Source organism: Aulonocara sp. 'chitande type north' Nkhata Bay, linkage group LG16 (genome assembly GCF_057382095.1).
Source record: "Aulonocara sp. 'chitande type north' Nkhata Bay isolate Kocher_YH1m ecotype deep benthic linkage group LG16, A_spYH_male_GT1.1, whole genome shotgun sequence".
Taxonomy (NCBI): Eukaryota; Metazoa; Chordata; class Actinopteri; order Cichliformes; family Cichlidae; genus Aulonocara; species Aulonocara sp. 'chitande type north' Nkhata Bay.
This window is the reverse complement of record NC_141359.1, coordinates 9169320-9186786: the sequence shown is the minus strand read 5'-3', so window position 1 is coordinate 9186786 and position 17467 is coordinate 9169320. Positions and strand designations below refer to the sequence as shown.

Sequence of the window (17467 nt, the reverse complement as noted above, 5' to 3'; positions counted from 1 at the left end):
GCCAAGAGCATAGCAACCATAACAACACATGTATTTTGTGAAAAATCACAATTTTGCAACTCAAAACTTTAAGAGGCATAAAAGTAAAACAGTAGAAGATTTGAAAAAGCTGAATCATACCTGAATAGCCAAATAATTTGTGAACATTTTAAAATTTGAATGGTTGTTCTAGGTGAAAATATGAGGAAGTAGTTAAGTTTCAAAAACAGGCAAAATTTAGCAGAATTGCAGAAGTTTCCCATTCATTTCAATGGGACAAATTAAAGGAAAAAAGCTTAATATTTTAAAAAGTATAATAGTTAAAAATAGCAAAAATCGTAGCAGGAATTAGCAAAAATAGCTGAATAGTTTAAAGTTTGAACGGTGAAAATAGCACAAAAATTGTGGAAGTAGTTAAACGGCGAAAAGTGTACGGAAACACCCGGAATAATAATAATAAAGAATAAAGAGAAACAGGAACTCAATAGTGTGGATGCTTAAAGCATCCACACAATAAAGAATAAAGAGAAACAGGAACTCAATAGTGTGGATGCTTAAAGCATCCACACAATTAGATAGAAAGTCTTCATTTGACATCAGTTTTTGTTGCAATACAAAAACTGCACTGAAGTCAATTCAAATGCTTGAAACAAGATTCTTTTATTTTGTTTTTACTGACGTGTGTCTGTGGAAGGGACATTGCAAGCAATAATTTACATAATCATAATTTTTAGCATCCTGGTGCCATCATAGTGTTTTCAGTGTTGTCACTGACATCCACCCTCTCTCACAAATGCATACTTGCTTCTGCCACAAATTTGTTCCTTTTACATCAACCAGTCATCAGTGATGTTGGAGTCACCGGTGGACTGAAACAATTATTCAGGCTACTCTTCTGATTCTGTTCCAGGCCTCTCAGACCAGTTATATTCATATTTTAATGTTTAATGTTTATTGCATTTGTCTTGTTTCTATAGGAAAGTGGAGTCTGTAAGCATAACTGTGCCCAAAAAAGTCATTATTTAGACACCTTTTCATAGAGTGAGACGCAAAGTAAGTTTAACTATCTTAGATTGAAGTTTTACACAAAACTGCTCACACATGTTTCATGAAAATGAACGAATTCTTCCTTTCTCTCGTTAATCTTTGCTTTTCCTTGTGACAATCGTTTACTTTAGGGCAGGGGTGTCAAACTCAAATACACAGTGGGCCAAAATTCAAAACTGGAACAAAGTTGCGGGCTAACACTAATATTTATTGGAAAAAATATATATCTTCCTCTAGATATAAGAATGAATCTTTTCTTATGGACTCAAACAAGTTTTGCTGAAAAACTGAATATGGAGCAAGCTAAGCTTAATACTAAACAATATATATATTAGCTGTATAATACCAGTAGGCCAGCTCTAATAGTAATTTGGTATGGCTTCGCGGGCCAAATGTAATTAGGCTGCGGGCCAGAGTTTGACACCTATGCTTTAGGGAGCTGAAATATTATCAAATGTTGCCTGCCTTGTCTGGACTCTGCACATGCGCCCTTGTGCGCGTCTTGTGCGCACTGCTTCCAGAGTTTATCTGCCAGAGCAGAGTGGCTTGATGTGTGGATTCTGAGAACCCACTGAGAATCTTACTTGTTTATTTTACAGTCGAGCTGACTGTTGACGGTAGGCCAAATGACCCTTTAGCTGCCGGGAAATATCCCGGTGCTTCCAGCGGGCAGTCCGCCTCTGCTTTGGAATTTATTAAACCACTTTCAGGCTTCCGGAAGCTGTTTGCTCTCCACAGACATCGAGCTGTTCTTCAACTAGTCTACGCTCACTGAATTTCTAATTTGAACAAACACTGCAATATTCACCACTCACCACTGCTGTTGTTATTTTTATATCAACTTGTGTATATATATATATATATATGTTATAGTTTTGTTTTTGATTTACAAAAATGTCTCGTGATATCTTTGGATGGGCTGAAAAGTGACTTTATTTTGAAAAGCACGGACGGAAGCTGTGTACCTCATTGTCTTTAACTTTGAAGTTCAGAGTGAGCTGAAGTTCACCGTAACCGCTGCGCTCAGAGCAAACAGCGCTCAGAGAGAGACACACTGACAGAAGAAAGCAGTCACCTCTTTTCATACTTCAGATCAGACCTCTCCATCATGGATTCGTTTCTGGCTCGCTCTCCCTTCTCCGCCGGATAAACTTTTGGACTTACTTACGTATCATGGGAATATACCGTGGGTGCGCTCGGACCCGTGGATTTATACAGCCTTGATGGAAATCATGTCACCGCAGCAGGGGACCATGGGACAGAACAGGTCCGACTCTCTGACGGGAGAGAGCAAGGCGCTTCCCGACAGCAAAAAGGTACATCTGAAGTAATGTAACGTTATCTAGACGCACTTTCTGTTCACGTGTGCGCGTTTTTGCGCATCGGGTGCGCTTGTTGTGGGTCTTCTTTTACTTTTGAATGACAACATGAGATGTAAGACACAGAGCAGTATCTGCAAGAGTGAGTTAAAAGACCGAACGCACGTTTCTGTTCCTGGCTTGTTCATTGTGTTATTTTCTGATATGTGTCTTTTTTAAATGTATTTTTAAAAATCAGTCTTTAAACCCTCATCTGTGTGCTGCGCAGCACGTCTAGAGGATCTGAATTAAGACGCTTGACTGTTCCTCGTCCATGTCATTGTGATTGTACATAGTATGAGCGTTTATGTGATCACAGTTTTTCACAGGCTTGATCAAGGTTTGTCCTTGAAGACTTGTGTGGATCCACCCTGTGCACGTGGAATAGTGTAATCTTAAGTGTGGAAAAAAGAAAAGCAAAACCAGAGGACTGGATTCTGGTCTTTCCAACTTGTGATTTATTATTATTATTATTATTCTATAAAAAGTTGAACTTTTTACCCAAGAAAAACTCTTGAAAAACAAAACGGGTCATTACTTTGTTTTTCATGCTTAGTGCAGAAAGTATGGCTGAAGCCAAACAACAGAAAAAATATATAAAGAGCGATTATTTGTTAATTTCACAGGCAACACGGGCATGGATGTTGCGCTTCGGTTAGTTGCGTGGCTTCTCTTCACTGAGAGCATAGAGTATTTAAACAGAAGAGGGGAAAAATAAACACAATTTTGCGTGTCATTCCACATTACCGCCTGTGCTGTAAATCGAGGGCTATGCATTACAATTATTTCATGTAAATATTTCCCTCCAGATCTTCGTCGCTGATAGAGCAGACGATTCCCAGCGGCTGCTGAACGAACGCGTAGCGCCCCCTCCTCACGCCTGTTTAAAGCAAGTAACTGTAGCTTTCAGCATGGGAGGATGTGAGCGCTAAGTGTGAACATAAAAGTGCCGCAATGCCTCCTGAAAGCAACAACTGGGTTAGAAAAGTTGACCATAGGTTAACAGGATGTGCGTGATGGTTGGCAAATATAATATGTACTCATATGATCTCCACTAGTTACTTCTGCACAGTACACTGGTGCTTTCTAAGTATTTCACCACTTTCCAGGCCTGGAATTTTATAGTGAAAAATAGTGTTATGGATTTACAAATGATGTTGCTGTAGCCCACCCCAACCCCTCTCTTCTCTTTCCCTTCTCTGAGCAATTGCTGCTCTTTGGCCTGTCTGCAACACACTGGGCTCTGCTCAGCCTTAGGAAGTTGTGAGAAATGCAATCTGTCAGCCAGAGCCTCACCGAGTGAGAAAATGCTCATGAAAATAGAGTTTCCACATGCATCTCTTTGAGTAGGACTTGTTTTTTCCTCTCGGATATTTCTGTGAGAATGTGCTTTCTTGAATTGTACGTGACAGGCATGACAGGCACATAATGTGTACTTGTCCTGCAGCTTTACAGTGCAGACTTCCTCTTTGGCTTTAGCACACAGGCTGCATAATTTAAGACTTGAGGCTTCAGGGTGTCCTGCCTCGTGTCAGTCACCACGGCAGAACAACGAGATGACACCTGTCACCAACGTCGCTGGTGCGTTTGAAAATCTGCGTGGAAACGAACTGAATGATCAAACTTACCGTACACAAAACTAATGGAAAAACCAAACCCGATTTAAAGGGTTTCCACAAAACCATCAAGTCAATTCAACTAATTTGTAGGTGTCAGATATTCATCTCAGGCAAGACGTGTCACTGTGAATTATTGTTCCTTTTTAAAAAAAAAAAAGAAAATAAGCACATTGAAGCTGATGCTTCTTTCCTTTTTCCAAATGTCCAATAACTCACAGCATGTTGGGCTGGGCTGTAGCAACTCTGACCTCTATTACTAACAGGAGTTTGTTAAGAGAGGAATGTCACCCTTAAGTAACTCCAAAAAGATTCCAGGAATCCGAGTCTTATTTAATTTGGGTCGCTACTTTAATTATTTCTTGCCTTCCTCTGATTGAATCACTGTAGTGTACGTCGTGGGGGAGGAGGAGGGGGAGGTATTGTGAGCTAACAAGGTTTTGGCATGCTGTAGGTTTAAATGAAATAGCTGTGGCGGACATAAAGATGCCTGTCATACTTCTGTGAGTGAGCGCACCATTTATCGTGCCACAGTGGGAATATGTGAACCATCATAAACATCACACGCCGATGATATATTTCCCAGCTCCGGCCATCTTTTCTGTCTCGCTGTCACTTATTTTTCTGTCTGCCTCCATCTCGCTCGTTTCCTCTTTTCCCTCCTTTTTAACTGCCGTCACTTCTCCTATTAGTCGCTTTCTTCCCTTCTCTGTGAGTCCTGTATTTCCTGCATCGACCACAGCTAAACAGCCAGCTCAGAGCAGTGCTGACTGTGTACTTTGCCTTCCGTCTCTGTAACCATTGCGTGTTGTACCAAACCGAAAACAGTGACGCAAAGTAATGTCTCTGACCCACCTCTCTCTCTCTGACTGTGCAGAAGATGAAGACCCTGGCGCAGAGACGACAGTCAGCTCCTTCACTCGTCATCAGCAAAGCACTCACCAGATCAAGAAGCACATCCAGGTATCAGCAAACACACATACTGAGCTGCTGAGGTGCTGTCACCACTGTGTGCCATATTTCTCCCCTTTTTCTTCATAAACTATTGACCCTACCATGCATGCTTTATAAAGGCTTTATAAACTGAATTTAATGTATTGAAAAAATCCTTTTCCTGCTTTCTTTGCCTAGTAACCTGTTATTTTTTGCACGTACAGACTTTCTAGATTGTTTAAACATAACTTTTCTAGACTTCATGCATTTTGATGGATATTTGCACTGACTCACAAACTTCCTAGAAAGTACTTACCTGTGGGTTTGATGAGGTGACAAGAAAGAAAGTATAGCTACGAGGCTGAGATAAAAATCACTGATTAGAAAATATATGCCAATGATGAGCAAAAGTGGAAGCCTTTGGTTCCAGGTCTGAGGTGTTTAGTATTTCAGACACACATTAAAGTGTCTAATTTCATCACTTAGATTCAGATATCTCTCCCCTTTTCTGTCACATTCAGTGTCTTCAGACATCAGCATTAAGACTGCCAGGCCTTTCTGACTCATTCATCAAGGGCTTTTAAATCCTCACTTCCATCAGAACTATCGGGCTTTTCATCACCCTCGTATCTCACAAATCCCTTCATCCTCCTTCAACAGTTTCGGAAATAAGCTATTACAAACCCTCCAGGAAGGGTATTTGTTTACTAGAAACTTTGTTTCTGTTATGTACTCTGTTTAATTTTCTGCCAGTGCCAGCTTTTTGGGGTTTTTAGAGGAAAAACACTTTGAGGCAGGCTGGCTTTTCAAAACACTTTGAGGCTTTAGAAAGTTTTCATGTTGTCATGATTTCACCTACAAGCGAGTGCCTGGTGAATAAACCTGATGCCTTCCCACTGCCAGCGTTACATTATAGAGAATTGCTGTTGGCAGCTTTTATGGAGATCAGGATGGTAAATCTTCACGATTTCGACAAAATCTTAAATAGGCCAGTGTTGTTGTAGGGTCTGTGTGTGTCTGTGTGTGCATATGTGCTAAACAGAGTTAGAAAGACAACTTAGATGCTCTGTTTGGATGCAGAGTGAGACACCATGAGACCATTTATTGAGTGAAAGACAAACAGAGGCTGCCTGAGAGTCTGTCCAAGTCTGACCTGTGTGTGCGTGTGTGTGTGTGTGTGTGTGTGTGTGTGTGTGTGTGTGTGTGAGCTGACCTGACGCTCTCTGCTGTCACCCTTAACCCCTGACCTCACATCAGGAGGCTTAGAGGCCGGTGGAGGTCAGCTGGGGTCAGAACCTAACATGTCAGTGAGTGTGTGAAGTAGTTATTAAGGTCCGGATATGTGTGTGCAGGGTGCTACCAGCAGAGTGCTTAGATGACTGAGAGTAGGTAAAGGCTGATGTGACTCTCATGCAGCAGGTGCTTTTCTTTCTTTCTTTCTTTATTAACTGGGCACTTTTTATTATGAATGCATATTTGTTGTTGTTAAGATTTGCAAACCACATGCAGGCTGTTATAAAACCCCGGAGCCCCAATTAAAGCAGTTAGAATGGGAATATCCATGTGCCAGCAGGTCTTGGCAGTGGGGTTGCACATCATTGTATCACTGCTGTGTTCTTTAAAAAGGCTCTACTGCTGTTACAAACTCTCCTTGCACAAATTTTTATTGTAAGCAGCTTTTTTGTTCTAGTTGATAACTTCTTGCCCTTATAGGCTAGGATTTATTGTCAAGTCTTTAACTTTATGCTTAAGAGCTCCTCTCTGAGAATAGCACTGACTTGCTGAGTGTCCTGTTGGTCTGGCATTTTCATCTTGTTCATGAAGCTGTTACTCACTCACAGTCAGTTCATTTTTCAGTATTGAGAACAGCTGGAAAAAAACAGGTTTAAATATTAAACAGTGCAGAGCAGCTAAAGCAGCTACAGAGTGAAACACACCTCAGGCTTTGATTTGAGTTTCTGTTCTGTTTTTTTGTCTCATCTCTGAACTCTTTCCCCCCTTTTTTTTCCTCTGCTCATGACTCGTGCAGTCAGTGAACAGCGCTGAGTTTTGGCTCCTGTTCACTTTTTTAAAATAACAGTGCTACAATGAACTGAGTTCTGAGGTACCGGGGGAAAAAACAAAAAACAAAACGAAGGATTAAAAAAAAAAATTGGCACGGTGAAGTTTCCATTGTTTGGCGTGTGTCTTTTTTCACAAGAGATTCTTTTTTCTTCTTTCCCTCCCCTCTGTCCCTGAGATGCGTCCTTGCCTGTGTTTCCCATCAGCCCTAAGAGGCACCGGAAGGGTCTCTGGACCTTTAGCGCAGCCATTTACATCACCTCCGTGCACAAACTCTCACACTTCATCTCGAAGTATAACGTCATCCCTTTGCCTCCCAACTACAGTGCGGGGGATTAAGGGTCTCCTTCAACCTTCGGGCAATGAAATCTATACACATGGACCCCTCCTGACCTCACACTTTCACGTGCTATCAGCCGCGCACACATAAATGTGACAACCACACGGCTCTTTACTTAATCTTAAATCTAATCTTATTTCTGAGTAATGACTTTTAGAAATGTAAAAAAAATTAAAAACATCTCAGTTTTCAGTTTTTTTCCTGGTTGTTGACATCTGGATCTCAAAATGACAAATTCAAGAACACACACCCACTTGCACATCATGCAAAAATCATTTCCTGGTTGTAATAATGAGCTCTGTTAAGGATATCATGGCTGACAGCCCCTAGGCAATTCTAGCTCCTGATTCTGACCTCATCCCTGTGTGTGTGTGTGTGTGTGTGTGTGTCTGTGTGTGTGTGTGTGCTTCCTCGTCTATATCAGGGCACTGGTGTCAGGATGAACTAACATTATATTTTGCCTATGAACCTATCTGATGCACGCAGAGCAAAAAAAGGTCAAGTTTTAATTGTTTTATGTGCAGTAGTGAGTTGTTAGTGCGTTATTGTTAATGGTTATTATAGTGTATCTGAATGAGATGTTGCCTGGCTGTTCAGTTTCCTTCAAATCTGTAGAGCTTTTTAGCCTTTTTTAGCTTTTGGTTTTTTTGTTTCCCATTCTTCTAGGGGTCTAATTAGCAATAGAAAGATGCAAAATAGTCCCCTTTTCAGGTTTTAGGAAGGTTAAGGAGTTGTTCTGTAGAAGGAAAAAGGCACCTATACAGATAAAAACAAATCAAAGCTCCTGACCTAGTTACAACTATAGTAGGAATGTAATTCAGAAATGTGTGAGTAATGAAGTGAGTAATCTCTTTATTGCCAGTCTTACTGCAGCCTTCGGGGGTTTTTATGCCACGATAAACAAAAGCTTCCACTGTGATTCGGGCGATGGTGCGGAGTGGAGTGTGTTTATGCAAAAATGATGTCTTCCCAAATCCGCTTGTTAACAGACGGTCTCTTTTCACTGCTTCGTGCACAGAGATGCCAATTGTTGCTTGTCTGAAGATCTTTTATCTGGGACAAAGAGGTCAGGCTGTTGGTGATTCAACCCTCCTCGTACAGAAACATATGCAAAGGTTCAACGGGTGACATCTCTTGTAGTTGGGGGAAGGGGGTCTCCAAATTAAAAAACGTTATCTGCACTTCACAAGTCTCTCCTCTGCTCTCTGTTTCACTTTGCGCAGAGCAGAGGAGACAAAAGAAGAAACTAGCTTTGACTGAAGACTGCTGAACTGTGCTGAAATTTAATGAATGGTCACAAAAATGAATAAAATATTTAGCTTCTTACATTATTTTCCTTTCGATTTCTTCCCCCTTTAATTTCTTGTGGCTTGGGCTTCCCCTTTAAGGCGGTGAAAGAGGAAACACGGACATCTCTGCCTTTGCTTTTTCGTCCTATCTTTATTTTTATTCCCTGTCAGAATTTACGCGTTTCATGAGAAATAAGAGCAAGGCTGAAAGTTTGCTCTGAACACATTTCCATTTATTTGCTTCTTCTCGCCATGTGTTGACTTAATACAGGAAAAGCAGATTTGCCACCAAAGACAAATTAGCTGCAGACAAATTAATGACACAGATGATGCACAGAGACACATAAATGACACTCAGCGTTCTTCTCAGGGTTATTATCAAAGCTGAGCAGATGGACAGTTATATAAGTGTCATTTCTGCCCTGAGGGAGTCAGTCTGTTCTGTCTAGGCTGACTGTTTGACAGCTGGGGAGACTTTAAACTGTGCATCAAGACACAGCAATATAAGCAAAACAGCGCATCTAGCCCCACTAAGATCCCGTTACAATGGGAAATACCTGGAACTGGAAATAAGTGGTAAAAAGAAAGTGGAAACAATGAGTGGAAAGAAAGCTAAGCAACAAACAAGACAAGCATAGAAAGTTCCAGCTGTTTGTCCAGCTGTTTTCCCTCTGGGTATGTAGCACTCACACCTGATGGATCATACTCATGTCCATGACTAAGGCTTTACTTATCTTCCTTCATGATTTAAATACTCGGTGCTTTTGCTGCACGAGGCTGAGGAGATGCCACAGCCAGGCTTTTCTTTACACGTGAAAAAGCTCCATTTCTTTCTGCAGATGGGTTTTCATTTGGGCCGTCACAACAAGTTAACAGAGTCTGGCTCAGTGATGAGGATGCTTTTCTTTGTGATTCAAATTTGGCCTTTTTATTGAACGCCGATTCTGTCTTCTTCATTCTCTGTAACGCTTGCTTTTCATAATTCCATCCCTCGAGCTTTATAACTTCGTAGTTCTCGGTTTCATGGTGTCGTTTTCTTTTCTCGATACGCTCAACTCCTCATCAATCAGGCGTTTAATGATTAGGAGCCATTTTTTCACAAATCTGTCAGTTTTTGCTGTGTAAATGAAACTCACTTGTGACTGTCAGACTGGGTGATTTATGCTTATAAGACTTTCATGCAGAAATGTTTCCCGCTCCTGCTTAAATATTCATGCGGGGACATTAGTATGCGGCGTTGTGCAGCTCATTGTACAACTCCCGCTCCCCCCTCCCATATCGTGTTTTAGAAAGTCAACAGTTCTCCTCACGGAGCCGTGCCTGAACAAAGGTGGCCATGTATGCGCGGGCGGGGTGGACGCTCAATTTATCAACATCACACGATGCACATTGGAGCCATTAGCTGTTCATCCGTCCGATTCAGCTGTCACTCTAACATTTAGGAGGAAGGGATGTGCGGTGAATACGGAAGATGTTGCCCTTTTTGTGGGGAAGTGAGATGTGAAAGAGGCTTTACAGGAAGGTGTTATTGTCCATGTTGATCTGTGCGTGCGTGTGTGTGGGCTCTTCTGACAGATGCATTTCTCAACTACATTTCGGTGTCCCTCTCTGTTTTAGGGGGTGTGCAACATTACGTTATGGTGCCACCTTGAAAGATTTAATGAGAGCCAGCTATCAGCTGTGCTTTGGAGAATTTATATTTGTGATATGAAGGCGATGCAAAGAAAGAAATGCATTAGTTATATGACTGGAGGGTAAGGGTAAATAGACAAAAGAAATGAAACTGCGTCACATAGAAAGTATTTATTTTTAAGCTGTGAGTGTGCCCGTGTAGTCGTCCTGGATCCTGGTTCTGCAGGCCAACATGTTCCACTGAATCACTGATGCTCTGCTGGCTAAATTCATTGAACCTAATTAAATTTACTGAGCCCACATTTGAATTTATTTTTGGATGACACACAAAGAGAAATAATATGAAAGCACTCTAGCGTGGCCGTCTGGTTTTTGTTAATTAATTACGTAACCGCTTATGCTGTAGCTGGAAGGACTTTGGCGAGTAAGAGATTCATCTTCCCTGGCTTCCAAATATTGGTTCTTTCTCAGATTTTTGCAGCAGAAAAGTGTGTCCTTGCATGTGTCCTGGTAGGCATCGGGGGTGAGAAACTATCCTAAGAAGAGGGTGTGTGCATGCATTAGTGTGTGTGTTTGTGTTTGCACACGTCTGTTTACATGAAAGAGACTAAGAAAAGCGGAGAAAGATTTAAAATGTGTATGTAAGTGGATATTTGGGTCTTTTATCAGCCACCTCCAAATAAACAGGAAAGGATGGAGCTCTCAAATGATTTCCTCTTCCTCTAAAAAATGATTTTGTCTCGTCTTAAAAAATAGCCCTTCTGATTTTTCTTTGTAGCCAAACAATTTCCCTGATGTTCTAAAACTATAATCTTGTCTTTTTTTGTATTAGTTAGATTACGTGCGTTGGGAATAAGAGTCGGAATGAGGAGAAAAATGAGGAGGAATGCTCAAATTTGGAGGGTCAGCTAAGCCTTTTCACAGCTTGGCTCACATGCTACGTGGGATTCCTGCTTTCACTTACACCATTCCTGGTTGTTTCACATTCTGTATAAGTTTGGAGGAAAAAAAACCCTCCACAAGAAAATATGCAGGAATAAAGAATAAAGTATTACTCCACCAAACCAAATGTATGTGGAAATAAAGTCGTGGTCTTGTGGCCAATATAATACAAAACGTTCAAGGTTGTTCAGATTGAGCTATACCATGGGTTTTGTTTCAAAACCGCAAAGCATTGACTCCCGACCTTAAAGTCGTAATAGCTTCCTCAGTGTTTACCGGGATGGAGCTAGTTTCCTCATACGATGCCAGGCAGACATTTTATGCCTTAACGTCTTCCTGGTGGTAATTCAAATTAAAGGGAGGTAGTGTTTGAATTGCATCCTTCTAAGCTAATAGTCTTTCATTTGATTCTTGAGTTTCGTGATGGTGGTAGGTATCTCAGGGGCTGGGGGAGCCTGATTTGGATCCATTAGTAAGAAAGGTGCACACTTTCTTAAGTGTCTTGCTCAAACGAGTTACTTAAATCTCCTCTTTCTATCCTCACAGTGGATTACAACTGCTTTGCTCACTTTTTAGGTGTTTCAAGCTCACAATGTTTCTTCACTCTTTTTTATTCTTGTCACTCGGCAGCTTCTGTGAGCTATTCAGGAGCTCTGTGGCAATTTTGCAATAGCTGTTGAGCGAAGCAAAGAGAAATTCAGTCCAACTGTGTTTCCAAACCTGTTGTTTCAGTGCATGCTTCCACATACTCCAAACCACAAATTTCTCCTTTGGGGATCAATAGTGTAAATCATTCCTTGCGTCTGCGTTGTCTCGGTTTTGTCCCCCCAGGGAAAGCTGCTTGACGCCAGTAAGCCCAGAGACTTGTCCTCTAGTCCAGGCCTTCCTGGCTGAGTGTCCAGGCCGTCTGTTCCTGGGTCACGCCCAAACACAGCTAAAGACCGGCTTGCAGATCCAGGAGAGACACCTTTTCCTCTTCACAGACACCCTGCTCGTCACCAAGGCCAAGTAAGTTTCTTTCAGTGTTTTGTGAAATGACAGGGAGATGTTTATACGTGGTTGTGAGTGTGAGAGGGGGCGGAACAGGAAATAGAGACAGAGTGACATAAACAGGGAAAAATAGGAACAAAAAGCGGCCGTGCAACATTTCATTGTTCCTAGTTGTTTCTCTGCTGGTCATAGCAAAAGAAAATTTGTGAAGGATGGAGTTTCCCCCTGTCTCTCTTTACATACTCTCCTGCTTCTTTTACTACTCTGTCCCTCATTTTTTCCCCCAGCATATAATTATTTCCCAGCCAATTAAATCCATATGAAGCCTGGCTCAGATCAAAGCCAAACTGGCTCGCCTTGGGCCTAAAGTATGGGGCTTCCCACCCACAAACTACACAACACAAGCACATTCAAATATAGAAAGCAAAGAGCACATAGACAATTTTGAGGTCCACACAAACACACACACACTCACACATACACATAAACACACAAGCTCTGCACACTTACAGTATGTACTTACTGTACACACAAACCCCTCAGTGCAGACACAGCAGGATGGCTGCGGTCCGTCCTGGGAGTCATGTGCCAGTGGGCGGAGCTGACCCTCTCAGTGGAGAGAGTGTATGCTATAATTGGCTTTAATACATTGTGGCTGAACCCAGGGTGAGTTAGAGGAATGTGTGTTGGTGTGTATGTGTTTGAAAGATAGTGATAGCAAGAGGGAGGAGGGGAAATTTTTAAAAGTTGAGTGGTGTGTGTGTCTGTGTGCGTGCGCCTTTATATCCATAAAGCAGAGAGTATGTGTTTGTTTGCCAAATGTATGCATTCGGATCATCTCCCTCGATAATTACAGATGCTGTGGCACATAAATACATGTCTACTGAGCATGCCTGTGTTTAACGTCTGAGAATAGCTGAATCTTTTAATATTTTGCTTCTATATTAAGTGTTTTTTTAGATTGCCATATGCCACAGGAGGTTTATGGACATCAGTTATTTAAAGAAAACTAAGTCAGATTCCGCACTTAATGCCCAAAAAGTTCCTTGTGGAATGCCTTGAAACCCTGAAACCAGTTGATAGATATGAGCACTTATCACATTTATCACAAAACACTGTAATATAGCATGCTGTTTTGCTTGTTTGCAGGTCTCCTACTCATTTCAAGGTGAAGGCTCAGGTCCGGGTTTGCGAGATGTGGACGGCTAACTGCATGGAGGAAGTGTGCGAAGGAAGCACGAACCCCGAGAGGAGCTTCGTGATGGGCTGGCCCACCTGTAACTGTGTAGCCACCTTCAGGTATGTACAAATTGTTCACATCCAAGAATAGGAATTCCTAGAAGGTGAAATGTAGCCATGTTTTTTCAAATTATCTTGATTCGATCAAACAGGAGAAGCTTGAGGTAACTCAATTTCCTCTAAAGTATTCATTGCCAGCCCGTTAACCGCTTACTCCTGAATATTTCTGGAAAAGTACGCAATGTACTGAGGTGCAGATGTACAGTATAGTAGAGAACCCCACCGCAAAATCCATAAAAAGCTTAAGCACAAAGGCAGCTTTCAGTCATAAAGCTGTCTCAGTAAAAATAGAGCGAGTAACCACACACAGGCACAAACATGCAGCATAGTACAGCATGTACAGATGTATTCAGCGCCGTATATTTGCACCTGCCTTAGCAGCATCTACACCTGTGTACCCATTCACAAACACACCCATTATATTTTCCATCAAGAGGAATCCAGTCATGGCTCCAGGGGGAAGTCTGGTTTTTAACTGCGGGAGTTACATAACAAAGCAAGAGCGACAGTTACTTTTCCTCTGATTGTGTTTTGTAACATCACTGATTTCATTTCAGCTCTGAAGAGACTAAGGACAAGTGGCTGGCGCTCGTCAACAGGTAACATATTGATTAGAGGTTCTTTTTCTTTGGCCCTAATGCTTTGTTTAGCTTAAAGTTCTTCCTTGCAAATCAGATTCCCCTCTACAGGCCAGAAAGGATTTGATTTTAAAGAATAAAATGATTAAGCTGAAGCCTCCACAGCATGAATGTTTTGTATTAACAGACAAATTCATAAACTTATACAAAAGTGTTATTCTAAAACAATATTCTCGCTATAACACTGACCTCCTTCCCATTCCCTGTTTTCCACCAAACTCAGTCGGATAAGTGAGGGAAAAGAGAAGGACGACCCAAAGACCATTCCTCTGAAAATCTTCGCAAAGGATATTGGAAACTGTGCATATGTAAGTTTCCCTTCATCCCCCGTGAGTTTTCATTGCCTCTGTCAGCACAAAAACAGCTATTATAACATCTCTAGCACCACTATAACTTACGGATCACACAAACATCTACATATTTCCGTGATGTTTACCCAAAAATGTTTCCACCAGGCCAAGACGCTTGCGGTCAGCAACACAGACAGCACCACTGAAGTCATCCGCATGGCTCTGCTGCAGTTCAGCATATCAGTAAGTAACCGAAGGCCTGTGTTCAGGATCCAGTGATTGATGATCGCTAGATATTAAACTTTGTCGTGCGATGCTACAAAACTCTCTCGAGGCTCTCAGTAATGGACCTTCTGGGATTCACAAGCTCTGTGAAACAGTGCAAAACCTGATGGCTGAAGTGGTGTCAGAGCAGTTTTTACTAAAGGAGTTTCTTTTTGCAATCTCATTAAAAGTGATTCTCTTTTTCTCTTCTTAGGGTTGCGTTAAAGACCACCGGCTGTGGGTGAGCTCCATTAAGGATGACCCTCCATATCCACTTATCGGTGAGTCCTACTGACATCACTGTATAAAACAAAATAATAAAAAATAGCTTAAAGCAGTCACATTATACCCCTTTTTAATGAGTTTATGTAAGTCTCACAGGTACCTCGAACTGGTTATGAAACAGAACTTTATTTCAGCCTTCATGAAGACCCCGCAGTTTTATCGGCGTTTTTAAATCCAACTAAGCCGTTGATGCCCACGGCCTTTTTAGGTAGCGCTCTGTGAATGAATGACTGCAGCAGCCAGTTGGCGCAGTAATCCATTCATATATCAGATGCAGCCATGATTTTGCTTCTGGCTTTCTCTCTAAGTCAGGGATGTCCAATTCTAGGCCTCGAGGGCCGGTGTCCTGCAGGTTTTCAGCTGATCTAAATGGCTAAATTACCTCCTCAACATGTCTTGAAGTTCTCCAGAGGCCTGGTAATGAACTAATTTGCTTCAGGTGTGTTGACCCAGGGTGAGATCTAAAACCTGCAGGACACCGGCGCTTGAGGCCTGGAGTTGGACACCTCTGCTTTAAGTGATCATTTTAGATCTAAATGAGGCCAAATCATTGCACAGCGTAGGCCTCCGTGCGTGTATCATGATTTTATAAAATCAGGTTTTTATCAGTGCAGAGGGGAAGCTTGGAACATGGTTTGCGCGTGCTACTTCATAGGCACGGTGTTGTCTGACAGCAGAAAATGAAAAGCACAGAAACAAGAGGGACCCTGCTGGGATTTCATGGGTTTTAAACTTCAGTACAGAGAAGGGAAGAAGTAAGCAGAGTAAAAATGGAGCCAAAAAAAAGCAATCTGAGGTCAGTAAGGACCAGAGAACAAAAGAAAACATAAAAAATGCAGTAACTGACACACAGTCTTTTGTTTACTGGTTCCCATAATTTCCTATTCTCCCTCAGCCTTCTGATATCATTAGCTGCGTAATTTGTTAACACTTGCTGGCACGTTGTGCTCGTAGAACAAACAGTTTGGCCCTTGAGTTTGGAGAAGCTGCTCTAGCTAGGAAATAACAATGGCTCACTGTCCTATTTTGGCAGATCTGCTGACCAGCTGGGGTATGTGCTTATCTAGTTTTGATGTCACAACCAGCTGCAAATCTGAGCACCTCATTCAAAGACACACACTTTCTGATCTGCGGAGAAAAGGAACAAGGAGACAAGGTCTCTTTCTTGTGTTTTTATGGGTCTCCAGTCACATCTGGGACACACAATAGATATGGCTGAATTTGATTACCTTAAAATATTTCCCTTTTAAAGGCACCCTTAAAAGAAGTAGTTCAACAGTTGGGTAATGATGTAGGATGTGGTGAATAACAAAACGTACTGACATCTAGAAACACAGCGTCTCTTCCTCAATGAGTATTTAGAAAAAAACTCTCCACTTCTCACTTCTATGCATGCATCAGTGGTTCAAAACTCACCATCTGGGAACATTTCAGAGGACGTGGTTTTCTTGTGGGTTTTTTGTGTTACCATAATCTTTTGTTTTGTAGTCCACACAGAATTCCTGACACGCAAACACAGAATTTATGACGCTGTGTTGCAAAATGCAATGCTGTATATGCCCCTTTTTTTTAAAGCATCATGTGAGGTGCACAGACTGCAAACACCAGGCCCTCCAGCGCTAAACTTTGACCTTTCATTCAGGCCACGAGTTTCCCTTCAGCATCAAGATGAGCCACATTCGAGACGTTGGGAGCAATTGTGGAGGACTTGGAGGAGGAGGAGGGAAGGATGTGCTGAGTCCCACAGACTGCCCAGGGGTTCTTCTGTTGGACCAGTGTCTCCCTCCAGACACGCAGTGCCAATTTATACTGAAACCCAACAAGGCTGTCCTTGGGCAGACTCAACTTTTAGGTAAGGGATTTCATAGTCAGTATGTGTCTGGTATTTTGGTTGTGTTTATTAGTAGTAGGTATTAAAATTACATCCACCATTAAGTATTTAAAGTTAATCGTTTGGGGTTTAAAACGGTAGCATTCTGATGATGGCCCTTCATGCACCACGGAATATTCATGAAGTGAGAGAAGTAAACATTGTTGTTTTTGTCATTACCGTGGCAGCTTAGGTTTTCTGAGTACATGGTTGGTCACTGTGAGGAATCCATCCATAAATCTAACTCTCTGTGAAACCACAAGAGGAAATATGAGGATACAGAAGTATTAATACAGAACTGAAAGTACTTCCCAGAGCGAGTTCCACTTATATAAAACATTTCAGTATGTTTGTGCTCGTCTTTGAGGTTACCGTCGTGTTTGTTAGTCCTCAGTTTGAATCAGCAGGTGGACAAGAAGGGGAAAAAAAGCGTCATCGACGGTGGGAAGAGCATTTTAATGGAGCGGTGGGTTACAGCAGGGGTTGGAACAGACGCGGTGTCAAAATAAGAAAAACATCGGACAGACAAAGAGGAAGAAACCCCAGAAGGACCGGATAAATGTGGGAATAGGAAGATGGAAAGTAGAAAGAGATGACACAGCTATTGAGTAAGTGTGGAAGGTCAGTAGAGGTG

General features: G+C 41.8%; 1 protein-coding gene across 1 annotated transcript in view; it reads left to right on the top strand.

Moving 5' to 3' along the window:
* The first annotated feature begins 2047 nt into the window (after window positions 1-2047).
* Window positions 2048-17467, top strand: part of LOC147310958 (rho GTPase-activating protein 20-like) — a 31408-nt gene continuing 15988 nt past the window's right edge. The window contains exons 1-9 of the mRNA XM_086266684.1: window positions 2048-2342; window positions 4878-4963; window positions 12029-12205; window positions 13337-13486; window positions 14044-14085; window positions 14348-14432; window positions 14580-14657; window positions 14893-14959; window positions 16606-16815. Coding sequence (XP_086122810.1) covers window positions 2250-2342; window positions 4878-4963; window positions 12029-12205; window positions 13337-13486; window positions 14044-14085; window positions 14348-14432; window positions 14580-14657; window positions 14893-14959; window positions 16606-16815 — 988 coding nt within the window. The 5' untranslated portion in view covers window positions 2048-2249. The remainder of the gene's footprint in view (window positions 2343-4877; window positions 4964-12028; window positions 12206-13336; window positions 13487-14043; window positions 14086-14347; window positions 14433-14579; window positions 14658-14892; window positions 14960-16605; window positions 16816-17467) is intronic.